Below are 27,926 nucleotides of genomic sequence, written 5' to 3'. Positions count from 1 at the left end.
GGCCCCAAGCCCCGCTAGTTTGGCGATGAGCTTGGATGGTATAATGGTATTAAAGGCAGAGCTGTGGTCTATGAATAGGAGTCTGACGAAGGTGTCTCTCTTATCCAGGCATCTGGGGATGAGTGTAGGGCCAGGGCAGAGGCATAGTCCGTGAACCTGTTGTGGCGGCAGGCGAACAGCAGTGGGTCAAGGCCGCTGGGTAGACTGGATTTAGTGCGTTCCACATGGGTACGACAGGTTTGGAGGGATATGGACCAAACGCAGGCAGGTGGGACTAGTGTAGCTGGGACATTGTTGGCCGGTGTGGGCAAGTTGGGCCGAAGGGCCTGTTTCTATGCTGTATCACTCTATGACTCGGCCTTAACCATCGCGGTTCATCCATGGTTCCCGTTTGGAGAACACCGGAGATTGTCTTTGTCGGCACACAGTCTTCCACCCATTTGCTGATGACGTTGGTCTCGGCAATGGCGCACCCACTCAGGTTAGCTGTGGAATCCCTGAATGCGGACCCTGTCCATTGACCGACAGCAGTGGCATGAAGATGCAATCCGTCTCCGTTGGACCAGCGTTTCACAACTCTCTGCACCTATTGCAGTTGTACAGAGCCCCAGTGAGACCACACCTGGAGTATTGTGTACAGTTTTGGTCCCCTAATTTAAGGAAGGACATTCTTGCTATTGAGGGAGTGCAGCGTAGGTTTACAAGGTTAATTCCCGGGATGGCGGGACTGTCATGCGCTGAGAGAATGGAGCAGCTGGGCTTGCACACTCTGGAGTTTAGAAGGATGAGAAGGAATCTCATTGAAACATATATGATTGCTAAGGGCTTGGACATGCTAGAGGCAGGAAACATGTTCCCGATGTTGGGGGAATCCAGAACCAGGGGCCACAGTTTAAGAATAAGGAGTAAGCCATTAAGAACGGAGACGAGGAAACACTTTTTCTCACAGAGAGTGGTGAGTCTGTGGAATTCTCTGCCTCAGAGGGCGGTGGAGGCTGGTTCCCTGGATGCTTTCAAGAGAGAGCTAGATAGGGCTCTTAAAGATAGCGGAGTCAGGGGATATGGGGAGAAGGCAGGAACGGGGGTACTGCTTGGGGATGATCAGCCATGATCACATTGAATGGCGGTGCTGGCTCGAAGGGCCGAATGGCCTCCTCCTGCACCTATTGTCTATTGTTTATTGCACCGGATCCACCCGCTTCAATGTTTGTCTGTGGGCTAGGAGCTGAAGCACAACTGAGATGATCAGAGTTCCCGAGATGTGGTCGATGATGTGTGGCAGTGGTCGAAGGTGTTCTGTCCCCCCTGGTGGGACGAGAGACTTGCTGGTTGGACTTTGGTCGTATGCTCCTCGACTTGGCTTGGTTGAAGTCTCCAGCCACCACGACTCAAGAGCTTTGGTGTGTTTCATCTCAAGGCTGTTGGAGGTAGTGGAGTACATGAAGTACAATTGCGTCTTCAGTCTGAAAAAGAGGGTCTCCACCCGAAACGTTGCCTATTTCCTTCACCCCATAGATGCTGCTGCACCCGCTGACTTACTCCAACATTTTTGTGTACCTTCAATTTTCCAGCATCTGCAGTTCCTTGTCTTAAATACTGAAAGCTTATTTTGGCCAAGCAGTTTGGCGCAAGGAAGGCAGGAAAGAGAGGTGAAAGGAAAATTGGAGCTTTATTTCGAGCGATGCGGTCTTTCGAACTAACTTAGCCACAGATTGAGGTTATTTTTTACACTGTTTTATAGTGAGCACTCAGAGACTAAATCTATTGCTCAATTTATTCTCCCATTCGTAACAACCAGTAGTTTAGGTGCAGGAAGGAACTGCAGATGCTGGTTTACACCAAAGATAGCCACAAAATGCTGGAGTAACTCAGCGGGACAGGCTGCATCTCTTGAGAGAAGGAACATATAGAAAAGGAACAGAGAGGAAGACATATTAAATTCTTAAGGGATTGGACAGGCTAGATGCAGGAAAAATGTTCCCCATGTTGGGGGAGTCCAGAACCAGTTTAAGAATAAGGGGCAGGCCATTTAGGACTGAGATGAGGAAACACTTTTTCACCCAGAGAGTTGTGAATCTGTGGAATTCTCCGCCACAGAAGGCAGTGGAGGCCGATTCACTGGGTGTTTTCAAGAGAGAGTTAGATTTAGCTCTTAGGGCCAACGGAATCAAGGGATATGGGGAGAAAGCAGGAACGGGGTACTAATTTAGGATGATCTGCCATGATCGTATTGAATGGCGGTGCTTGCTCGAAGGGCCGAATGGCCTACTCCTGCACCTATTTTCTATGTTTCTTCAGACATCTAGGTTTATGTTTAGGGTTTGACAGTTACTTGTTCACGCTCTGGTTAATTGTAGATTTGTAGGTTAATTAGTCATTGTAAACGGGTGGCACGGTGGCGCAGCGGTAGAGTTGCTGACTCACAGCGCCACAGACCCGGGTTCGATCCTGACTACGGGTGCTGCCTGTGTGGAGTCTGCACGTTCTCCCCGTGACCGCGTGGGATTTCCCTGGGTGCTCCGGTTTCCTCCCACATCCCAAAGACGTGCGGATTTGTGAGTTAACATATCTCAGTAAATTATCCCTAGTGTGTAGGACAGTACTAGCGTACAGATGATCGCTGGTGGGCTGAAGGGCCTGTTTGCACGCTGTATCTCTAAAACTAACAAGGAAATTGCCTCGACTGTACAGGGAGCGGATGAGAAAGTGGGATAGCATAGAGCTAGTGTGAGTAGGTGATCGATAGTTGGCATGGACTCGGTGGGCCGAAGGGCCTGTTTCCACGCTGCATCTCTAAAACTAAAAACAAACACTAAAATAAAATGTTCCCTACTGCGTAGAGAGAGCGAATAAGAAGGTGGGGTAGCACAGAATGAGTGTGATCGGGTGATCAATGGTCGGCGTGGACTCTGTGTGCCTTCTCTCCATAGATGCTGCTGCACCCGCTGAGTTTCTCCAGCACTTCTGTCTACCTACGGTGGGCCGAAGGGCCTGTTTTCCATCGAAGATAGACACAAAAAGCTGGAATAACTCAGTGTGTCAGGCAGCATCTCCGGAGAAAAGAAATAAGTGACATTTCGGGTCGGGACCCTTCTTCAGGCTTGTGTTCAGATGGGTCTGTTTCCCCACTGTATCTCTCAAAGCTGAAATTAAAACGAGCTATTTGGCTACTGAAGCTGGGCATCACGCTGCCTGAGAGCAGCGTTTGCAGTGGCTGAGACCCGGGTTCGATCCCGACTACGGGTGCTGTCTGTGCGGAGTTTGCATGTTCTCCCCACGACCCGCGTTTGGGGGGCGGTTTTCATCAGAGATCTCTGCTTTCCCCCCACACTCCACAGGGCTGTCGACCAACTGGCTTGGTGCAAGCACGAATTGTCCCAGGTGTGTGCGCGTGCACGGGCTCGGCGGGCCGAAGGGCCTGTATCTGCGCTGTGTCTCCAAAACTCAACTAAAAGCCAGACACAAAATGCTGGAGAAACTCAGCGGGTGGGGCTAGGGTCTCGACCCAAAATGTCGCCAATTCCTTCTCTCCATAGATGCTGCCTCAAACAGAGAATTGTCTTTTTCACACAGAGAGTTGTGAGTCTGTGGAATCCTCTGCCTCGGTCGGTGGAGGCCGGATCTCTGGATTCTTTCAAGAGAGAGCTAGATACGGCTCTTAAAGACGGCGGAGTCAGGGGATATGGGGAGAAGGCAGGAACGGGGTATTGATTGGAGATGATCAGCCATGATCACATTGAATGGCCGAATGGCCTACTCCTGCACCTAATGTCTATTGTCTCATCCGCTGAGTTTCTCCAGCATTTTGGTTCCAACTTCGATTTTACCAGCATCTGCAGTTCTTTCTTAAACTAAACTAAAGCTATTGAGGAGAGGGAGGGGGGTGGGTGGGGGGGGGGGGCTGGTGAACGAACTAAGGTGTGGGTTTTACACACACACACACACTCTGCCGGAGATGTGAGCTGTGAGCTCTGACTTCACAACAGGTCCCACCCCCGCCTCCAGTCTCCTCCTTCGAAATGCTGGGCCACACATTTTCTTGGCAAGTGGGGGAGAGCGAGAGAGAGCCAGTGAGAGAGGATGGGCTGGGGAAGGTGCGGGTGGGTTTAAGTCTAAGTCCCCCGGGGGAGGTGAGGGGGGGGTTGGCAGATGGCAGTCCGTGTCTGTTGAGTGCCGGGCCGGCTGTTGTTCCAACCCCTCTCCTCACACAGATCGATGCCAAGTTTTTTTTTCTCGTTTGCAAAAACAAAACAAAACAAGGGGATGGTGAGGGGAGGGGGGGTGGGGGGGCGGGGGGACGGACGACACACACACACACACAAAAGACCCACGCGTCTCTGGAGGAGCTGCCGTTCCAGCAGGACAATGGGGCATATCAGCCAAGCACACATGACACAACTGTTGCCCATGTTACAGCCCTGATTGCCGTTCAAATCATTTCCCGCTTGTTGCCTTATGATTTGAGCCAATTGGAAAATTGGACAAGGGGGTCAACTGGTATTAACCGTCCCGTCCCCCCGCCCCCCCCCCCCCCCTTTTTTTTTTCCTCTCGAACTGCATGACTTAATACTAACTGCCTAGTTTCGGTTGCCACAGCAACTCTAATTTAATTGTTCTTTAAGTAGTGGGTGCGTTATTAATCATCGGCTGGCTGTAATTGGCTCCCTTTTCAATATTCAAACTGCTTTCCTTCCCGAGAACATGAATGTACACAAACTGCCTCTCTTATTTTCTTCCCCCACCCCCCCCCCTCTCTCGATCTCCCTCTCTCTTGCTCACCCTGCGCTCAGACTGACATTGGCATCCACAAGGCTTGGCAAAGTCCTCTAGTTTAGTTTAGTTTCAGAAATACAGCGCGGAAACAGGCCCTTCGGCCCACCGAGTCCGTGCCGACCAGCGGCTCCCCGCACATTAACGCTGCACACACACACACACACACACACACACACACACACACACACACACACACACACACACACACACACACACACACACACACACACACTCACACACACACACACACGCGGGGGACAATTTCACATTTACACCAAGCCAATTAAACTGCAGACCTGCACGTCTTTGGAGTGCGGGAGAAAACCGAAGGTCTCGGAGAAAAGCCAGGCGGGTCACGGGGAGAACGTGCAAACTCCGCACAGACAGCACCCGTGGTCAGGATCGAACCCAGGCGCTGTGAGGCAGCAACTCTATCGCTGCGCCACCGTGCCACCAATAGCTTACAGTTAGGTTTGCTAGTTCAATTTTCTCTCCTCCTTACCCCCCCCCCCCCCCCCCCCCCCAGGTTCCCCGTAAAGTCAACGGGTGATTCTTCACACTTCTTCCATGCAGCAATATCATACGTTCATAAGTGATAGCAACAGAATCAGGCCATTCGGCCCAACAAGTCTACTCCACCATTCAATCATGGCTGAACTATCCCTCCTAACCCCATTCTCCTGCCTTCTCCCCATAACCCCTGACACCCGTACTGATCAATAATTTATCTATCTCTGCCTTAAAAACATCAATTGACTTGGCCTCCACAGTCGTCTGTGGCAATGAATTCCACAGATTCACCACCCTCTGACTAAAGAAATTCCCCCTCATTCTTTCCACCTGGCTGTGTTTGGCCCATCCGTCGAGACCCAAACGTCACCCAATCCTTCTCTCCAGAGATGCTGCCTGACCCGACGAGTTACTCCAGCTTTTTGTGTCTATCCTCGGATTAAACCAGCATCTGCAGTTCCATCCACCACTCTAACGTTTTAGACAATAGAAAATAAGTGCAGGAGTAGGCTATTTGGCCCTTCGAGCCAGCACCGCCATTCAATGTGATCATGGCTGATCATCCCCAGTCAGTACCCCGTTCCTGCCTTCTCCTCATATCCCCTGACTCCGCTATTGAAAGCAGTGCAATGAAAGGCAGTTTGTAATCAGTTTAGTTTATTGTCACGTGTACCGAGGTACAGTGAAAAGCTTTTGTTGCGTGCTAACCAGTCAGCGGAAAGACAATACATGATTACAATCCGGCCATCCACAGTGCACAGATACATGATAAGGGAATGACGTTCAGTGCAAGGTAAAGTCAGCAAAGTCCGATCAAGGATAGTCCGAGGGTCACCAATGAGATAGATAGATAGTAGGTAGACAAAAATGCTGAGAAACTCAGCGGGTGCAGCAGCATCTATGGAGTTTCGGTCCGAAACGTCGCCTATTTCCCTCGCTTCATAGATGCTGCTGCACCCGCTGAGTTTCTCCAGCATTTTTGTCTAGCTTCGATTATTCCAGCATCTGCAGTTCCTTCTTAAAACATAGATAGATCGTAGCTCAGGTCTGCTCTAGCTGCTGTTTTTTGTTTCCATTGAGAATCAGCAAAGCTCAGGATCCAGTTGCAAAATCTAAAAAAAAAAAAACTTTTCTCATGATTTTACTGCATATTCTTTGCTTCCAGTCCCGGCCTCTTGACCCCTGACCCTTCCCAGCTGAGCGAAGAAGACCTCCCGAGTGACCTTCAGTCGCTGTCGTGGCTGACCTCCGTCGACGTGCCGCGCTTGCAGCAGATGGCCACCGGGCGCATGGACTTCAACCTCAACGCACACAACCCGGCACTAGCAACACAAACAGGTATCAGTCACCAAAGCACCAGGCCAACGCAGACATGTATGAAGGAACGCTGGTTTTAACCCAAGATAGACACGAAGATAGCTGGAGCAACTCGGCGGGACAGGCGGAATCTTCGGGAGAGGAGGAATGGGCGACGTTTCGGGTCTGAAGAACGTTCTCGACCTGGAACATCACCCACTCGTTCTCTCCAGAGTTGCCGCCTGTCATGCGGAGTTACTCCAGCATTTTGTGTCGACGTGAGCAGATTATTATTAATTACAACTGCCACGCAAAGCGCCTGCACTGTAACACGAGGATACGCGCTCAACCAGGATAACCAAGCCCAAAGCCAAAGGGGCTCTTACAGATAGCGGAGTCAGAGGATATGGGGAGAAGACAGGAACGGGGTACTGATTGGGGATGATCAGCCATGATCACATTGAATGGCGGTGCTGGCTTTTGTTGCGTGCTATCCAGTCACTCTCCTTCATCTGCTTGCCTTAGGTCTGGTACTCCATGGCATGTCGAGCAACATGACCCCAACCTCAGTGCAAGGGACCATGATCCAGGTACAGGCATCCGTGCAGCAAGGGATCCTGAGAATGAACGCCATGCCAACACACGGGCCAAATGTAAGTCCCCACTAATGAACGTTCAAACTCATGTGTGGTGCCTATTGTACGAACACCGATTAAAAATATGTCTATCTAATCGTAATCCTTTTGCAGGGGGATAAGTGAGAGTGGTTTTGTGGATGTTGTAGTAATGCATGCGTTGTGATCACGTCGGGGTCACCACAGTAGTGATTCACGTGTTGTGATCACGTCGGGGTCACCACTCTAGTAATTCCCGTGTTGTGATCACGTTGGGGTCACCACTGTAGTGATTCACGTGTTGTGATCACGTCGGGGTCACCACTGTAGTGATTCACGTGTTGTGATCACGTCAGGGTCACCACTGTAGTAATTCACGTGTTGTGATCACGTCGGGGTCACCACTGTAGTGATTCACGTGTTGTGAGAACGTCGGGGTCACCACTGTAGTGATTCACGTGTTGTGATCACGTCGGGGTCACCACTGTAGTGATTCACGTGTTGTGAGAACGTCGGGGTCACCACTGTAGTAATTCACGCGTTGTGATCACGTCGGGGTCACCACTCTAGTAATTCACGCGTTGTGAATAAAACGATCTTTATTGGCAAATACAGCCGTTAAACACATACGCGTGTTAAGTCAGAGCTCTAGCAAGGTCTCTGCTGCTGCTGTAGGTCACACCCGTGGACTAATGACGATCTTCACTCGCAAACTCCCGCCAAACTCAGTCACGGTGACCATTCCACCCCTACTGACGAGGGTTCGATCTATAAGTGTCTCAACCACAATATGTGTTATTATGGAGCAAAATTGAGGCTGGTAGGCAGAGCGTTCGTAAGTCACAGAGTGATACAGCATGGAAACAGGCTTGTCCAAACCGACCATCTACACCGGCCCCACCTGCCTGCGTTTGGTCAGCTCACCCCCTCCGTGACACACTGGTCAACCTGAGGAGCACCTTCAGCAACAGACTGGTCCCACCAAGATGCAGCACAGAACGCCACAGGAGATCCTTCTTCCCTGTGGCTATCAAACTGTACAACTCCTCCCCCTTCTGTCGTGGGGTAGACCGAGACTGAAACTGAATCCCCCCCCCCAAAAAATCTTTGCACATCCCCAATCCTTTCCACTCGTCACTTTAACTTCATGTTTCCTGTATCCTGTGTTTTATAACTGTTGGCAGATCAATTTCCCTCCTGGGATCAATAAAGTTCTATCGTATCGTACCGTATCCCTCTAAACCTGTCCTATCCATGTACCAGTCGAAATGTTTCTTAAAGGTAGCGATAGTCCCTGCCTCAGCTACCCCCTCCGGGAGCATGTGCTGTCGTTAAACCTGTGAGTAAATGTTATTAATGGCGATCTCTTCATTCTGTCTCTGCGTAGATTTCTCAGTACTCCGTGGCAGGGCAGCAACAGTCTGCGTTTCCGACACAACAACCCCTGTACCAGACTCACGCTCAGCAACTGTACAGCCTCTCACAATCTGGTCCACAGGTAAGCAGCCATGAATTACTAGAGTTTGCTCATTCTAATTGCCAATTGATTTGCTTAAGAAAGAACTGCAGATGCTGGAAAAATCGAAGGTAGGCAAAAATGCTGGAGAAAATCAGCGGGTGAGGCAGCATCTATGGAGCGAAGGAATAGGTGACGTTTCAAGTCGAGACCCGACTACGGGTGCTGTCTGTACGGTGTTTGTAGGTTCTCCCCGTGTCCTGCGTGGGCGCTCGTTACACAGAAGGTGGTGAGTGCCTGGATGGGGTTATGTGTGTGAAGGTTGAAGCACATACAATCGTGGCATGTAAAAGACTTTTGGACAGCTATGTGGATATGCAGGGGATGGAGGGGAATGGATGGATGTGCAGGTGGATACGTGATGGGGCTCCGACCCAAAACGTCACCTGTTCATGTTCTCCAGAGATGAATGAATGAATGAATAAGTTTATTGGCCAACTATTCACATACAAGGAATTTGCCTTGGTGCTCCGCCCGCAAGTGACAACATGACATACAGCGACAGTTAGGAATGACACATAAAACATTAAACATTAATAATAAAACATTATTGATTAAACATGTGAATTAAATAAAATACCAGAGCAAATGGAGGCTACAGATGTTTGGTTATTGAGTAGAGCTACTACTCGTGGAAAAATTTGTTTAAGAAGGAACTGCAGATGCTGGAAAATCAAAGGTAGACAATAATGCTGGAGAAACTCAGTGGGTGAGGCAGCATCTATGGAGCGAAGGAAATAGGCAACGTTTCGGGTCGAAACCCAGAGTGTACAAGCCCAGCCGCTCCATTCTCTCAGCATATGACAGTCCCGCCATCCCGGGAATTAACCTTGTAAACCTACGCTGCACTCCCTCAATAGCAAGAATGTCCTTCCTCAAATTAGGGGAGCAAAACTGGTTTCTGTCAGCCCGAGTTTGTGGACTGCGATTGAATCATCTTGGTGTGACGTTGTTTTCAGGTGTGCGGTGTTTTTGACATGGTCTTCTCCACTTTCTCCACAGTGTACGCCCGGAAATGTCTACAGCCCTTCCTACCACGCACAGTCCCAGTATGTGCAGCCCCATCTTGCTCCAAACAGTGACCAGGATCTACAGCCCAAGACCTACCCCAAACCCATCTACTCCTACAGGTAAGGACAGACCCAAACGGAAGGCGGCACGATGGCACAGCGGTAAAGTTGCTCTGCCTCGCAGCGCCAGAGGCCCGGGTTCGATCCTGACCACCAGTGCTGTCTGTGCGGAGTTTGCACGTTCTCCCCATGACCTGCGTGGGCTTCTCTCAGGGTGCTCCGGTTTCCTCCCACGCTCCAAAGACGCACGAGTTTGCACGTTTTGTCAACTGACCTTCCTTCCATCGAGGGGGTTTATCGCAGTCGCTGCCTCAAAAAGGCTGGCAGTATCATCAAAGACCCACACCATCCTGGCCACACACTCATCTCCCCGCTACCTTCAGGTAGAAGGTACAGGAGCCTGAAGACTGCAACGTCCAGGTTCAGGAATAGCTACTTCCCCACAGCCATCAGGCTATTAAACCTGGCTCGGACAAAACTCTGAACATTAATAACCCATTATCTGTTATTTGCACTTTATCAGTTTATTTATTCATGTGTGTATATATTTATATAATGGTATATGGACACACTGATCTGTTCTGTAGTCAATGCCGACTATGTTCTGTTCTGCTGAAGCAAAGCAAGAATTTCATTGTCCTATCAGGGTCTCATGACAATAAATTCTCTTGAACTCTTGAATTTGATTGTCCATGGTGTGTAGGATAGTTCTAGTGTGTGGAGTGATCGCTGGTCAGCGCGGACCCAGTGGGCCAAGGGGCTAGTTTCCACTCTGTGTCACTTAATCTAAAGACTAAAATAAACTTTTAGTTATCTCTGGAATGCCAGAGGTTGAGGGGGAGACCTGAGAGAAGTATTTGAAACGATGGGAGGTACTGATGGGATACGATGGCCAGAACCATTTACCCATGGGTGGATATTCAAGATTCAAGATTCAAGGGAGTTTATTGTCATATGTCCCAGATGGACAATGAAATTCTTGCTTTGCTTCAGCAGAACAGAATATAGACGGCATGAATACAGAACAGATCAGTGTGTCCATTTACCATTATATAAATATATACACACGTGAATAAATAAACTGATAAAGTGCAAATAAACAGATAATGGGCTATTAATGTTCAGAGTTTTGTTTGAGTTGAGTTCAATGGCTGTGGGGAAGGAAGCTATTTCTGAGCCTGGATGTTGCAGTCTTCAGGCTCCTGTAAGGTAGAGGGGAGATGAGTGTGGCCAGGATATCAAAGGCTGTATATCGAGGTCGACACGGTGGAGCAGCGGTAGAGCTGCTGCTTCACAGCACCAGGGTCCCTGGTTCAATACTGACCTCGGGTCCAGCTATCACCCATTCACACTAGATCCATGCCTCACGCAAGGGAGATACACGTGGCGGCATAATCAGGTACTAAAAAGCCTGGGCATCAGCCCTTGAGAACAGGCGGTGTGCGACCAACTCCTTGCCTCCGAGAGCAAGCAACCCCCTCTCCCTAAGGGCAACAACCTTTGTCCGAGAAGGACAGAAAACATCTAAACATCCTTCCACCAGATCAGAAGAAGGAAACCTATGCAGGGCCCGTGACTGGAGGATGCTGGCGGACATTGGCCGACAACTAATTTTTCCACCTGAAATTGCTTCCACCAACCTCAGGCCAGACTTGGTGTTCTGGTCCCCTTCACAGAAGACTGCTTACATCATAGAGCTCACAGTTCCATGGGAAACTCTGTTGAGGAGGGCCTATGAGCGTAAGAAGCTGCGTTACGCAGAGCTTGCAGCAGAGGCAACGCAGCGTGGCTGGAACACCAAAGTCTATCCAGTTGAAGTGGGATGCAGAGGATTTGTTGCGTCATCTACCATCAGACTGCTGAAAGGAGCTTGGAATCCACGGTCAGGCTCTGCGGAAGACCATAAGATCACTCTCAGAGGCGGCTGAAAGAAGCAGCCGGTGGATTTGGCTCAAGCGGAAAGACCCATGCTGGGCCCCAAGTATTTCAGGGTGAATCTTTGGGACGGTTTGACACGGGACACGCACTGAGGGCTGATCATCCTGCAGCGGGCCGCCCTTGTGGAGGGTGTATAGTGTTAAAAGGCCGAAACACCCAGTGATGCAAGGGTACACTACTGATGATGTGTCCTGTGCCCAACTGTCCTGAAGGTTACCCAGGCAAAGATATACGTATCCACTCCCCCCCCCCCCCCCCCCCGCCCCCCCACCGATGTTGAGCGTCTACCACTCTCAACAATCAACGAATGTCGTGAAATGCTCCCCACCTATTGGCAGAAGGGACTTCTTAACATCTTGTCCTGTGTATTTGATTCTTCATGTTACGACAGATGGCACAATGGGCTAAGTGTTCGGCTGGCAACCGGAAGGTAGCCGGTTCGAATCCCGCTTGGAGTGCATACTATCGTTGTGTCCTTGGGCAAGACACTTCACCCACCTTTGCCTGTGTGTGAATGTGTGTGAATGTGTGTGAGTGATTGGTGGTGGTCGGAGGGGCCGTAGGCGCAGATTGGCAGCCACGCTTCCGTCAGTCTGCCCCAGGGCAGCTGTGGCTACAGAAGTAGCTTACCACCACCGAGTGTGACTGAGGAGTGAATGAATAATGCGATGTAAAGCGCCTTGAGTATTAGAAAGGCGCTATATAAATCCCATCCATTATTATTATTATTATTTCTCATCCACTCCCTGCGCACCAGGGGCAACTTACAGAGGGGATCTTTGGGATGTGGGAGGAAACTGGAGCACCCGGAGAAAACCCACGCGGGCAAACTCGGCACCCGAGGTCAGGATCGAACCCGGGTCCCCGGTGCTGTGAGGCAGCAGCTCTACCCGCTGCCCGAGGTTGATGTGCAATGTTAAAAGGAGCAATACTTTAAAGAATAGTTTGAGCCTGGGTGGATAGTGGGTTGCAAGGGGCGGTTAATGAATTCCTTGCTGCAGCACGCACCAAATAAGTTCAAATGTTTGGGTGACACGGTGGCACAGCGGTAGAGTTGCCGCATTACAGCGCTTGCAACGCCCGAGACCCAGGTTCGATCCCGACTACGGGCGCTGTCGGCACGGAGTTTGCACGTTCTCCCCGTGACCACGTGGGGTTTCTCCGAGATCGTCGGTTTCCTCCCACACTCCAAAAACGTACAGGTAATGTGGGTAAATTGGCTTGGTGTAAATGTAAAAAAATTGTCCTTAGTGTGTGTAGGATGGTGTTAGTGTGCGGCGATCGCTGGTTGGGCATGGACCTCCGTGCTGTATCTCTGAACTTACAGTGTTATGTATGTGCCATCCCTCCAGCCTTTGAGTGGTATATTCCTCTTCTTTCCAGTTGTCTGATTGCCATGGCATTGAAGAACAGTAAGACCGGGAGTCTACCAGTCAGTGAGATCTACAGTTTCATGAAGGAACACTTTCCCTACTTCAAGGTGGGTCAGCCAAGCAAACTCAGTCAGAGATTCACTCCCCTCTCCAATCCATCTTGATCCGTGAAACAGGAAATAGAGTCACAGAGTCAGGCAGCGTGGAAACAGGCCCTTCAGCCCAACGTGTCCCAGCTACACTACACTGGGCCTGCACTCGCTGGAGTTTAGGAGGTTGAGTGGGGGAGAAGACCTCATTGAAAAGATAGCGGAGTCAGGGGATATGGGGAGAAGGCAGGAGCGGGGTACTGATTGGGGATGATTAGGCATGATCACATTGAATGGCAGTGCTGGCTCGAAGGGCCGAATGGCCTACTCCTGCATCTATTGTCTATTGTCTATTGAAACTTACAGAATAATGAAAGGCATGGATGTGGAGAGGATGTTTCCACTGGTGGGAGAGTCTAGGACCAGAGGCCGTAGCCTCAGAATTAAAGGGCGCTCTTTTAGAAAGGAGATGAGGAGGAACTTCTTTAGTCAGAGGGTGGTGAATCTATGGAACTCATTGTCGCAGAGGGTTGCGGAGGCCAAGTCAGTGGATGTTTTTAAGGCAGAGATAGACAAATGGGATTATGAGGCAGAGATCAGCCATGATTGAATTGTGGATCCGCGCTGTATCACTGAACTAAACTAAACTAAACATGTTCTTCATCAGTCTGAAGAAGGGTCTCGACCCGAAACGTCACCCATTCCTTCTCTCCAGAGATGCTGCCTGTCCCGCTGAGTTACTCCAGCTTTTTGTGTCTGTCTAAACTAAGCATGAGCAATCTTGCCACTGTAACTCGAGAAAAAGAGGGGGAATTAGGGTCTGAACTTCTGTCATAGAGACATAGGCCCACCTTGCTCACACAGGCCGACATGTCCCAGCGACACAAGTCCCACCTGCCTGTGCTTGGTCCGTATCCCTCCAAACCTGTGCTATCCATGTACCTGTCTAACTATTAAATGTTCTTAAACGTTGGGATAGTCCCTGCCTCAACTACCTCCTCTGGCAGCTCGTTCCATGCACCCACCACCCTTTGTGTGAAAAAGTTACCCCTCAGATTCCTATTAAATCTCTTCCCCTTCACCTTGAACCGATGTCCTCTGGTCCTCGATTCCCCTGCTTCTGGGCAAGAGACTCTGTGCATCTCCCCGGTCTATTTCCTCTCATGGTTCCATGTCATGATTTCTGTCCCCATTTTTGGTGGGATTTCTCAGACCGCCCCGGACGGCTGGAAGAACTCGGTGAGGCACAACCTCTCACTGAACAAGTGCTTCGAGAAAGTGGAGAACAAGCTGAGCGGCTCGTCGCGCAAGGGCTGCCTCTGGGCCCTGAACCCGGCCAAGATCGAGAAGATGGAGGAGGAGATGCAGAAGTGGAAGCGGAAGGATCTCGCGGCGATCCGACGGAGCATGGCCAACCCAGGTAAGACACACCTGGGGGCAGGTAACATTCCCCACCCCAACCGCGGCACTGTAACCGAGTCAAGCGCGTCATACGTCCCAGATAGAACAACGACATTCTAACTTGCAGCTGCACAACAGAATATGAATGAATGAATGAATTAATAAGTTTATTGGCCAAGTATTCACATACAAGAAATTTGCCTTGCTGCTCCGCCCGCAAGTGACCACATGATATACAGTGACAATTAGGAATGATAAATTTCTATGGAAACACAGCACAAACAATTTAATAGATGAGGAAAAAAAAGTTCAGTGTGTGTATATATACACATACCTAAATATACACATACCCAATTCAGAAAGTATTCAGCCCCCTTCACTTTTTCAACATTTTGTTACGTTACAGCCTTATTCTAAAATAGTTTAAATTCATTTTTTAAATCATCAATCTACACACAATACCCCATAATAAAAAAGTGAAAACAGGTGTTTAGAATTTTCTGCAAAGTAATTAAAAAGAAATAACTGAAATATCACATTATCATAATATCATAAGTATTCAGACCCTTTACTCAGTACTTTGGCAGCGATTTAAGTAAGTAAGTAAGTTTATTGGCCAAGTATTCACATACAAGGAATTTGCCTTGGTGCTCCGCCCACAAGTAACAACATGACACACAGTGACAATTACGAATGACTCAGAAAACACTAAACATTATTAATAATAAAACATTAATGATAAAACACCATTGATCAAGCATGCGAACCAACAAAATACCAGATCAAAGGGAGGCTACAGATTTTTGGCTGTTGAGTAGAGCAACTACTCGTGGATAAAAGCTGTTTTTATGTCTGAGGCTGTGGCAGCTTTGACAGTCCGGAGTCGCCTTCCAGAGGGAAGTGATTCAAAGAGTTTGTGGCCAGGGTGAGAGGGGTCAGAGATGATCTTGCCCGCTCACTTCCTGGCCCTTGCAGGAACATATACGAATTGAAACATATAAGATTATTAAGGGTTTGGACTCGCTAGAGGCAGGAAACATGTTCCCGATGTTGGGGGAGTCCAGAACCAGGTGCAATAGTTTAAGAATAAGGGGTAAGCCATTTAGAACGGAGACGAGGAAACACTTTTTCACACAGAGAGTTGTGAGTCTGTGGAATTCTCTGCCTCAGAGTGCGGTGGAGGCCGGTTCTCTGGATACTTTCAAGAGAGAGCTAGAGAGGGCTCTTAAACATAGCGGAGTCAGGGGATATGGGGAGAAGGCAGGAACGGGGTACTGATTGGGGATGATCAGCCATGATCACATTGAATGGCGGTGCTGGCTCGAAGGGCCGAATGGCCTACTCCTGTATCTATTGCCTATTGTCTATTGTCTATTGACTGGCAGCATCTCTGGAGAGAAGGAATGGGGTCGAGACTGGACCATGTCTGAAGAAGGGTCTCGACCCGAAACGTCACCCATCCCTTCCCTCCAGAGATGCTGCCCGTCCCGCTGAGTTACGCCAGCTCTCTGTGTCTAAACTGCAGTGTCCTTCTCTTTGCAGACGAGCTGGACAAATTGATATCCGACCGGCCGGACAACTGCAGGAGGCCGTCAAAGTATTCGGAGCGGGCTGTCCACTTGCCGACACAGGGTGGCATGACTTTGCCGCACCTGCCCCACCAGGCCATCCCTACCCTCTCCCTGCACTCGCTGCCCCTGCTGCACCAGCAGCTGCAGCATCAGCACCAGCACCAACACCAACACCAGCACCAGGCCAGGATCAGCCCAGACTCACCAGCGCCGGGCCAGACCCCCCCTCTCCACGCCATGCCCAGCGTGAGCCACAGCCCCGCGCCGATGCAGGCCGCCAGCCGGGCGGCGCCCGCCGACATCTTCTGCCTGACCGGAGACTTGAGCACCGACGTGGACGCCTTGGACCCCACCATCATGGACTTCGCCTTGCACGGTGAGTGGCGTACGTGCTCGCCATCAGCCCGCGTACCTCCACAGGAGGACCTGCAGAGAGCTAGACCACCCGGACAATCTTTGTACCCTTCCATAATCGCCCTCTTCCCCCCGACTCTCCCCCGCCAGGAAAAATGTTCCCAATGTTGGGGCGAGTCCAGAACCAGGGGCCACAGTCTTACAATAAAGGGGAGGCCATTTAAGACTGAGGTGAGAATGGTGAGCATTGGTCTTACACGGGACATCAGCTGCCACCAGCTCCACTGGTAAACGGCCCAGGTACTTCCTGAAGTTCTTTTGGATGCAGCGAAGAGCTAAGCGTGGGTCTGGAGAGAAGATAGCAAGCGGTGAGCTCTTTCAACGCCGGAGAGGTCAACCCGACCGATCTCAAGGGGAAAGAGAGCGCGCTGTGGAACGTGTGCTGGAGTACAGGCAGTGGAGCTGTGTTGGGCAGGAGTGGAGATGTGTGGAGCATCATGGCGAGGGGGGAATGGGGGGGGGAGGGGGTCGGTGGAAGAGGGCGAGGGTAGAGGACTTGGGGAAAGTGGAGACAGCTGAAGGCATCTCATCACAACTTGACTGGACAAGCTAGATGCAGGAAAAATATTCCCAATGTTGGCGAGTCCAGAACCAGGGGCCACAGTCTTAGAATAAAGGGGAGGCCATTTAAGACTGAGGTGAGAAAAACCTTTTCACCCAGAGAGTTGTGAATTTGTGGAATTCCCTGCCACAGAGGGCAGTGGAGGCCAAGTCACTGGATGGATTTAAGAGAGGGTTAGATAGAGCTCTTGGGGCTAGTGGAGTCAAGGGATATGGGGAGAAGGCAGGCACGGGTTATTGATTGGGGACGGTCAGCCATGATCACAATGAATGGTGATGCTGGTTCAAAGGGCCGAATGGCCTCCTCCTGCACCTATTTTCTATGTTTCTCAGTCTGAAGAAGGGTCTCGACCAGAAACGTCGCCCATTCCTTCTCTCTAGAGATGCTGCCTCACCCACTGAGTTACTCCAGCATTTAGTGTCCACCTAAAGACAATCTTGAACCTCTTCACTTTGACTCATTGAGCGATTCCTGCAAAACAACCTGTCTATTAACCAGCTTCAGAGTCACGGTGACATACAGTGTGGAAACAGGCCCATCGGCCCAACTTGCCCACACCGACCGACACTAGTCCCACCTGCCTGCTTTTGGCCCCTATCCCTCTAAACCCCTCCATGTACCTAACCTAATGTTTCTTTAGTGTTGTGATAGTACCTGCCTCAGTTTACCTCCTCCGGTGGCTCGCTCTATACACCGACCAACCTTGGAGTGAAAAAGTTACCCTGACCTGTTAAATCTCCTCCCCCCCCCCCCCCCCCCCCCCCCCCTCAACTTAAACCTATAGACACATAGAAACATAGAAAATAGGTGCAGGTGTAGGCGATTCGGCCCTTCGAGCCTTCAATATGATCATGGCTGATCATCCAACTCAGTATCCTGTACCTGCCTTCTCTCCATACCCCCTGATCCCTTTAGCCACAAGAGCCACATCTAACTCCCTCTTAAATATAGCCAATGAACTGTGGCCTCAACTACATTCTGTGGCAGAGTCTATGTCCTCTGCTTCTCGATTCCCTTACTCTGGGCACGAAACTCTGTGCGTTTACCCAATCTATTTCTCTCACGATTTTGTACACTTCTATAAGATCACCCCTTTCCCAAGGAATAGAGCCCTAGCCTGCTCAACCTCTCCCTACAGCTCAGGTCCCCGAGTCCAGTCAACAGCCTAAATCTTCTCTGCACCCTTTCCAGTTAATACGCTGTCTAAAACGCAACACAATACTCTAAATACTGCCTCACCAGCGACATATATAACTGTAACATGACCTCCCAACCTCTATACTCAATATGTGTCAGAAGGAACTGCAGATGCTGGTTTACATCAAAGATAGACACAAAATGCTGGAGTAATTCAGCGGGTCAGGCAGCGTCTCTGGTCTGAGGAAGGATCCCGACCCAAAATGTCACCTATCCATTTTCAACCCAAGATGCTGCCTGTCCCGCTGAGTTACTCCAGCATTTTGTGTCTACCTTTGGTGTAAACCAGCATCTGCAGTTCCTTCCGACACATATTGGGCCTGTCGTCTAGGCTCACCACCCTGGCTGATGAAGGCCGCCTTTCAACCCTGTTTCCTTTGACTCCCACAGGCAATCTATGGGAAGAGATGAAAGATGAGAGCTTTAACCTGGACACACTGGGTGTGTTTAGCACGTCGCCGCTCCGCCTCCCGGACTCTCCCCTAGGAACGGTCAGCCTCACCCCCGTGTCGAGCGGCAGTGAGAATTCGTTCTCCGACCTGCAGTTGACTGGTCTATACACCACCTACGCTAGCCTGGAGACCGTCCCGACCCAGTACCTGAACTCTCAAGGCAACAAACCCATCGCGCTGCAATAAAGACAAAGGTTGCTGCGAACTGCCTTGAACTATTGGCAACGAGCAGCTTTGACAATAACCGGTGGGTCAATGCAAGAAGAAGTCAATACCTATATACACAAAAGAGTTGCCACGCCATTTTCTTGAGAAATAGGCATGTTTAACTCTTATTTTCAGGGGCTTCACTGTCGTATTGCAACCTCTGGAATAAACGATCGCATCATGGAGTGTGCAAGATGTAGGAACCTAGATGGCGCATGAATGAATGAATGAATGAATACGTTTATTGGCCAAGTATTCACATACAAGGAATTTGCCTTGGTGCTCCGCCCGCAAGTGACAACATGACATATACAGCGACAGTTAGGAATGACACATACAACGTTAAACATTAATAATATAACATTATCGATTAAACATGTGAATTAAATAAAATAACAGAGCAAAAAGGAGACGACAGATTTTTGGTTATTGAATAGAGCTACAATTCGTGGGAGAAAAGCTGTTTTTATGTCCGTGGCTGTGGCAGCTTTGAAGGTCCGGAGTCGCTTTCCAGAGGGAAGTGATTCAAAGAGTTTGTGGCCAGGGTGAGAGGGGGGGGTGAGAGATGATCTTGCCCGCTCGCTTCCTGGCCCTTGCTGTGTACCGTCCGTCAATGGAGGGAAGGTCGCAACACATGGAATTAGGTCTAATAACTACTCGATGAAAATCGCATCATCTGCGATGGACGCAACTGAAAAATGTTCCAGACTAATAACGCGCCATATAAAAGATAAGAGTTTCCATTAAAAAAAATATTATGTTAATTGACTGGAATCTAAAAGCACTGAAATGAGATGGAAGAGAGAAGAAAAGTATTTTTAAATAGAAGAACTCCGTTAAATGTCCTTTCGTCTGTCTTGGCATAGTTTACATCCTGAGAAAAAAATTTCACTGTTCCGCTTGTAAGAAAGTAGCACCGTTCTTCCGAGAGAGAGAGAGGTCAGGTTTGGATTGAAGAAAATCGACCGTTCAGTCAACAGAAAACCTATTTTTATTCCACGATGGATTTTGGGAGAATTTTTTTTTTTTTTTAATTTTATTTTAACGGATTTGCAGCAAAATGTGGTTTCCTTGTGGAAGAATCAATGTGCTTTTGGAAAAGGGACTCGGCTTCCTCATAGTGTCTTTCCGTTGGATTAGCGGTGCGGGGCAAGGATGAACGTTGACAAGACCATTTAAAGAACAAAATCTGGACGCAGTTTTATAGAAGGCGGACAACCCCTCAGTGAAAGGCGGACAAAAATTCTGGAGAAACTCAGCGGGTGAGGCAGCATCTATGGAGCGAAGGAATAGGTCTCGACCCGAAACGTCACCTATTCCTTCGCTCCATAGATGCTGCCTCACCCGCTGAGTTTCTCCAGCATTTTTGTCTACCTTCCATTTTTCCAGCGTCTGCAGTTAGACAATAGACAATAGACAATAGGTGCAGTAGTAGGCCATTCGGCCCTTCGAGCCAGCACCGCCATTCAATATGATCATGGCTGATCATCCAAAATCAGTACCCCGTTCCTGCTTTCTCCCCATATCCCTTGATTTCCTTAAGGGCCTGTCCCACTTTCACGACCTAATTCACGACCTTTTTTACCCGTGGACATTTTTCATCAGGCTAGAAAAACGCCCCGACTTACTTGATGCCACGAGTACCTACGACTAGCATCACGGCCTGCTACGACCTACCTACGACCTCGTGACGACCATGCTGCGAGTACGAGCCAAGGGCAAACTCGGCAGAGGTGGTGAAAGTGGAACACGCCCTTTAGCCCTAAGACCTATATCTTACTCTCTCTTGAAAACATCCAGTGAATTGGCCTCCACTGCGTTCTGTGGCAGAGAATTCCACAGGTATCCAACTCTCTCTTGAAAACATCATAAAACCAAACCAGAACTAAAGGCAGACACCTTCGAAGGATGATTAAGATAGACGTATATGGAGGATAAGAGCAACTTACCGCAGATACACGATGGAAGAAGCAGGACTGAAGCCAACGGTGAACGCACAGAGTTGGCTTGCAAATCAACTTAAACCATTATTAGTAGGGACTAGAATTGCAAATAATTTGTTTTGCTTTGTAAATGTTCGATGCAGTAATAGCTGTGCAGTGGAATGTGTCGGTACTCTTGTGATAGGCAGTATTACTGTTTGTATATTTGTTTTATTTATATTTATTGTTTTAAGGTTAAGTGAGAATCTGCTTCAATCGAACAAAAAGCACTGTTTACAGGAATACTTCTGAAAATATGTCGTTTCCACGTGTTGGCTTGTTTTTTTTAATTGTTTTTTTTAATTAAGGGATAGATGTAAAGATGTTAATTAGCCCTTGAGGAATTTCTGCAGCTTTAGTTTAGAGATACAGCGGGGAAACAGGCCCTTCAGCCCACCGAGTCTATGCGGACCAGCGATCACCCCTGCAGTGCTATCCCACACACACGAGGGACAATTTACAATGATACCAGAGCCAATTAAGCTACAGACCAGCACGTCTTTAGAGTGTGGGAGGAAACTAGAGATCCCATTGGAAACCCACGCAGGTCACGGGGAGAACGTGCAAACTCCGTACAGACAGCACCCGCGGTCTGGATGGAACCCGGGTCTCTGGCGCCGTGAGGCAGCAACTCTACCGCTGCGCCACTCTTTGGAAACTCTGCCTGTGTTAACTGACAAAATTCTTAAGGGGTTGGACAGGCTAGATGCAGGAAGATTGCTCCCGATGTTGGGGAAGTCCAGGACAAGGGGTCACAGCTTAAGGATAAGGGGGAAATCCTTTAAAACCGAGATGAGAAGAACTTTTTTCACACAGAGAGTGGTGAATCTCTGGAACTCTCTGCCACAGAGGGTAGTCGAGGCCAGTTCATTGGCTATATTTAAGAGGGAGTTAGATGTGGCCCTTGTGGCTAAGGGGATCAGAGGGTATGGCGAGAAGGCAGGTACGGGATACTGAGTTGGATGATCAGCCATGATCATATTGAATGGCGGTGCAGGCTCGAAGGGCCGAATGGCCTACTCCTGCACCTAATTTCTATGTTCTATGTTTCTATGATACAGGTCTTTCTGACATTATATTAAGGACAATCCCTTATTACAGGGGCTCCTGACTGAAAGAATTAGCAAGCTGGGGGTAAATCTACCATGGGGGCTGTTGAAACTTCTCAACATTTTGAGAAAGGCCCAATATTGAAGGGTGGCGCAGCGGGTAGTGCAGCTGCCGCACTGCACCAGAGAGCCGGGTTCAGAGATGTAATGCGGGTCAGGCCACATGAGCAAATGTGGGCCCCATATCGGAGGAAGGATGTGTCGGCTCTGGAGAGGGTCTAGAGGAGGTTTACAAGAATGATCCCAGGAATGAGTGGGTCAGCATATGATGAGCGTTTGTTGCCACTGGGCCTGTACTCGCTGGAGTTTAGAAAGTTGAGGGGGGACCTCATTGAAACGTACAGAATAATGAAAGGCGTAGATAGAGTGGATGTGGAGAGGATGTTTCCACTGTGGGAGAGTCTAGGACCAGAGGCCACAGTTTCAGAACTAAAGGGCGCTCTTTTAGAAAGGAGGTGAGGAGGAACTTCTTTAGTCAGAGGGTGGTGAATCTGTGGAACTCATTGCCACAGAGGGCTGTGGAGGCCAAGTCAGTGGGTATTTTTAAGGCAGAGATAGACAAATTCTTGATTAGAACGGGTGTTAAGGGTTATGGGGAGAAGGCAGGAAAATGGGATTAGGAGGCAGAGATCAGCCATGATTGAATGGCGGAGTGGACTCGATGGGCCGAATGGCCTAATTCTACTCCTATAACTTGTGAACGTGTGAATCCTGACCGCAGGTGGGTGATGTTTGTGTGGAGTTTGCACGTTCTCCCTCTGACCGCGTGGGTTTCCTCCGGATGCTCCAGTTTCCTCCCACGTCCCAAAGACATGCGGGTTTGCAGGTTAATTGGCCTCGGTGGAATTGCCTCTGGTGTGTAGGGAGGGGATGTGAAAGTGGGATAACTTGGAACTAGTGTGAATGGTCGATTGATGGTCGGCATGGGCTCGGTGGGCTGAACGGCCTGTTTCCACGCTATATCTCCAAAACCAAACCTAAAACCAAGTGAGTCAACGGTGCTCTCTGAAGAAGGGTCTCGACCCGAAACGTCACCCATTCCTACTCTCCAGAGATGCTGCCTGTCCCGCTGAGTCACTCCAGCATTTTGTGTCCATCCTGTTGTTGACCATCTCCAGTGCTTAAATGGACCTGGAAGAATGCACGACTTCGAAGGATTTGCTAAAGATCTCACCTCCTTACATGGTTTCAACGTCCTTCAGGGAAGGAAAGCACTTGAAATGAAATAGGCTTACAGCTATGAAATTACAGTTACAAAGCTGACCAGATTCTTTCTAAAGTGTACTTTGATACGAGCCAACAAGTGGAAACCACAGTTACAATGTTCATTAAAAAAAAGTTATGAATTGAACACCAGATAAATTGTCATTTATCTGTGAGATCGTGGGGTGAAGGGAATATTTAACATTTTTCCTCCTCATCTAGCTTCATATCAGATGGCATCTTTTAACTAGAATGTAATGAAATCTTTTATGTAAGATGTGTTAGGTCTATGAATAAATATTTAAGTTAGAATTGGTTGCGTTGGATTTATTAAAATGGTTCACATCTGAGAACTTTAACTGTGCACCTCTATCTCACGCAGGTGACACGTGTCTGCGCTGTTTTCATTAACTGTAATTCCTCTTTTCACCTGGTTTAGGATTTTCCTATGTAATAATATTTACCTTTTGCAGCAAGGTGACACGGTGGCGGAGCTGGTAGTGCCGCTGCCTCCCGGCGCCAGAGACCCGGGTTCGACCCTGACCACGGGTGCCCTGTGTGGAGTTTGCACGTTCTCGCTGGGACCGCGTGGGTTTCCTCCGGGTGCTCCGGTTTCCACCCAAATCCCAAAAGCGTGCGGGTTCCATGTTGTACCTTTAAACTAAAGTATCATGCAACTGCCCAATGCAAGATTACAATGGAAACAATGCCATATTTAGTGCCTCAGCCTTCGGAGCACGTTTTGTGATTTAGTGTGAATGACTAGGCTAATGTTGTTCATGAATTGTTGATATCGTGGTGATAAGTAGTTTGATCACTGATGCCAACCGTCACAGCACAGTCTAATCATATTGGCACGGTGGCACAGATGGTAGAGCCGTTGCCTCATGGCGCCAGAGACCCAGGTTCGATCCTGACCGTGGGTGCTGTCTATGTGGAGTTTGCACGTTCTCTCCGTGACCACGTGGGTTTCCGGGTGCTCCGGTTTCCTCCCACTTACCAAAGACGTGGTGGTTTGTCAGTTAATTGGCCTTCTGTTAAAAAAGAAATTCCCATAATGTGTTGGGGAGTGGATGAGGAAGTGGGATAGCATATTATATTTTGCTCTTGAAATTGCCCCAATGCACCAGGAGCGGATGAGAAAGTGTTGTCTGTGGCCTGCTTGCATACTGTATATTGGAAGATACAACTTCAACACTTCTAAAGATTATTTATTCTTCAAATCAATTTTGATTGTTTAAATTACATTGTATTCCAAGTTCATTAGAACACCTAAGGGTGAGATGAATGGTTTGCTTTACTGAGTTCAAATCAACAAGTCCACCTTTAACAGCAAGGGTTCTTATCAAATAGGGAATTGAAAGCCTCAAGCAACATTGGGCGGCAGGAATCATAACTGGTTTAAACGAGTTGAGATTCCTCACTGAGAAAGAACAAGGCACTGTTAAGAATATTGACAAAGCTGACAAAGCTGAACTGTTCCATTTAAGGCAACTGAGGCCAAGATTACAGATAGTTCCTTGACTCCAACTCAATAATTTAATAAAAACGAGACAGTATGATATCACCTTGCCGCGTGCTTTGTCAGATTTTGAACTTTAGGCTTTAGAGATACAGAGCCGTAACAGCCCCTTTGGCCCACCGAGTCCATGCCAACTGATCAGTCCCTAGACTAACACTATCCTACACACTAGAGACAATCTAAAATTTATACCGAAGCCAATTAACCCACAAACCTGTATATCTTTGTAGGAGTGCAGAAGGAAACCAGAGCACCCGGGGAAAACCCACGCAGTCACAGGGAGAAGCTGCAAACACTATGCAGTCAGCACCCGTAATCAGGATGGAACCCGGGTCTCTGGCGCTGTGAGGCAGCATCTCTACCGCTGCGCCACCGTGCCGCTAGTTATAACTTAAAGATCATGCAAATCGTATGGTCTCCATTATCTCACTTTAAACGGAAAATTAGTTTTGACCATGGAGGAGACCATGGACAGGCCAATCCTATCCTTCGATATCATTTCTTGCAACGATCATGGGATCTCATTCAGATGTGAACATCTTCACAAAGGCGACCGCAGGCTTACACGGTTGAACACAACACTGCCTGACAACCAAGATTACTTAACCATATGATGTTTTATTAGAGAATCCCATTCACAAGATTGGAGCCGGTCAACTTTAATACTGTATACAAAATAGACCTGCACAGGTAGACAACACTTTGCTTACACCATTCACACTTCTGAAACAGGGATAATAATTCTTTCAACATTTGATTCTTTGTGGCAATTATAGTAACACAAATGTCTCCATTTTTTCCCCAAAAAACAAAATTAAAAGCTTTAATAGAGCTGCTGGATGTCAAACCTATGTTTGGTTTCCACATTTTAACCTATTATGGGCATTACGTACACCAGGTTTGGTATCTCAATGAGTAGTGCAATTATTTATACAAGTTTTCTGTCAGTATATTTAATAAACTTTAATTCTCCTTCCCATTCCCACACTGACCTTTCTGTCCTCGGTCTCCTCCATTGTCAGAGTGAGACTAAACGCAAATTGGAGGAACAGCATCTCATATTTCGCTTGGGCAGCTTACAGCCCAGTGGTATGAATATTGATTTCTCTCACTTCAGGTAGCCCCGGCATTCCCTCTCTCTCTCCATCCCTCCCCCACCCAAGTCGCACCAGCTTCTCGTTCTCACCCAACAAACAGCCAACAATGGCCCCTGTTTCCTTTATCATCGTGACTTTTTTGCATATCTTTCATTCATTGTTCTTTATCTCTCCACATCACCGTCTATATCTCTCGATTTCTTTATCCCCAACCAGCCTGAAGAAGGGTCTCGACCCGAAACGTTACCCATTCCTTCTCTCCTGATATGCTGCCTGTCCCGCAATTGTTATAAATATTACACCAGGCTGTACCATCTTGCATTATATTTAATTCAATCTGCTGATTTATAATGCTTGAAGTTTTCAAGATCAAGGTCTCTAAAGAAGTCAACACAGATAACTATTACGAAGCTGTCACTGGCATGTTTGTTAAAAATAACTCAAGACAAAATAAATGAGTGTATATCTTACACAGAATTACAATAATCAATATCTTTAGGATATTGTATGAGGTATTATTACGCTGGAAGGAACTGCTGGTTTACAGGAAGATAGACACAAAATGCTGGAGTAACTCAGCGGGACAGGCAGCATCTCTGGAGAGGAGGAATGGGTGACGTTTCGGGTCGAGACCCTTCATCAGACCCGAGCCGAAACGTCACCCAGTCCTTCTTTCCATAGATGTTGCCTGTCCCGCTGAGTTACTCCAGCATTTTGTGTCCATCTATGAGGCACTGTTAATGGACAGTCTCTTTTGTGCAGCATTACCAATTTTTGGTCCAATATGTTGTCTGAGAATCAGTCTAAGCAAGGCTTTAATGAGGAGTTGGTTCCGGGTCGCGACTGAGTGGTTATGGTTGTTGATTACGTGTTAACAAATAGAACCAAAATGAAGTGTCGGACAGTTGCCTGCCACACACAGTACATTATCCGCTCTGTGACAGGAAACATGGAATCCTCTTGTTAAACAGGCAAAACAAGGTGGAATAGACAATAGGTGCAGGAATAGGCCACTCGGCCCTTCGAGCCAGCACCGTCGTTCATTGTGATCATGGCTGATGGTTCCATTCTGGTCCAATGATGAACGGGTCCCCAGCCAAAGCCATCATTTCACAGCAAGTTGGGTCATGAATAAACCTAAATACTTCAAGCTCACTCAGTTATCATAGTGGTGTCAGTCGCCATGTTGGTTCACATTTTAGTTTAGTTTAGAGGTACAGCGCGCAAACAGGCCCCTTCAGACCACCGAGTCCGCGCCGACCAGCGATCCCCGCGCATTCACACAATCCTACACTAGGGACAGCTTACACTTACACCAAGCCAATTAACCTACAAACCTGTACGTCTTTGGAGTGTGAGAGGAAACTGGAGATCCCGGGGAAAACCCACGCAGGTTACGGGGAGAACGTACAAACTCCGTACAGACAGCGCCCGTAGTCAGGATCGAACATGGGTTTTCTGGCGCTGCAAGGCAGCAACTACATTCCCGCTCATGTAAGAAGACTTTTATTTGTAGTTACTCAGAAGAGTAGAGATTGCCTACAACCAGCGGTTAGATTAAAAAAAGCCCACCTGATGTAGAGTTACCAAGATCATACTCGACATGACACAAAATGCTGGAGTAACTCAGCGGATGAGGCAGCATCTATGGAGAGAAGGAATGGCCGATGTTTCGGGTGGAGACCCTTCTTCAGACTGATGTTGGGGGGGAAAGATAGAAAGTGGGCAGAGACAGTAGGGAGAGCTGGGAAGGGGGAGGGGAAGGAGGGAGAAAGCAAGGGCTATCTGAAATTAGAGAAGTCAATGTTCATACCGCTGGGGTGTAAGCTACCCAAGCGAAATGTGAGGTGCTGCTCCTCCAATTTGCGCTGGGCCTCACTCTGACAATGGAAGAGGCCCAGGACAGAAAGGTCGGATTGGGAATGGGGGGGGAGGGGGAGTTGAAGTGCTGAGCCACCAGGAGATGAGGTTGGTTAAGACGGACTGAGCGGAGGTGTTCAGCGAAACGATCGCCGAGCGTGCGTGTGATC

General features: G+C 48.6%; 1 protein-coding gene across 2 annotated transcripts in view; it reads left to right on the top strand.

The window, feature by feature from the left end:
* foxn4 (forkhead box N4) overlaps positions 1–19,305 on the top strand; it is a 32,901-nt gene extending 13,596 nt beyond the window's left edge. For both annotated transcript variants that reach the window (XM_033043788.1, XM_033043787.1), the window contains exons 3-10: positions 6,449–6,621; positions 7,105–7,232; positions 8,581–8,691; positions 9,712–9,839; positions 13,101–13,197; positions 14,392–14,599; positions 16,123–16,527; positions 18,715–19,305. In XM_033043788.1, coding sequence (XP_032899679.1) covers positions 6,449–6,621; positions 7,105–7,232; positions 8,581–8,691; positions 9,712–9,839; positions 13,101–13,197; positions 14,392–14,599; positions 16,123–16,527; positions 18,715–18,962 — 1,498 coding nt within the window. In that variant the 3' untranslated portion in view covers positions 18,963–19,305. The remainder of the gene's footprint in view (positions 1–6,448; positions 6,622–7,104; positions 7,233–8,580; positions 8,692–9,711; positions 9,840–13,100; positions 13,198–14,391; positions 14,600–16,122; positions 16,528–18,714) is intronic.
* Positions 19,306–27,926: the final 8,621 nt, after the last annotated feature.

Source organism: Amblyraja radiata, chromosome 25 (genome assembly GCF_010909765.2).
Source record: "Amblyraja radiata isolate CabotCenter1 chromosome 25, sAmbRad1.1.pri, whole genome shotgun sequence".
Classification (NCBI taxonomy): domain Eukaryota; kingdom Metazoa; phylum Chordata; class Chondrichthyes; order Rajiformes; family Rajidae; genus Amblyraja; species Amblyraja radiata.
The sequence above is the reverse complement of the archived record's forward strand: the minus strand, read 5'-3'. Positions and strand labels throughout refer to the sequence as shown.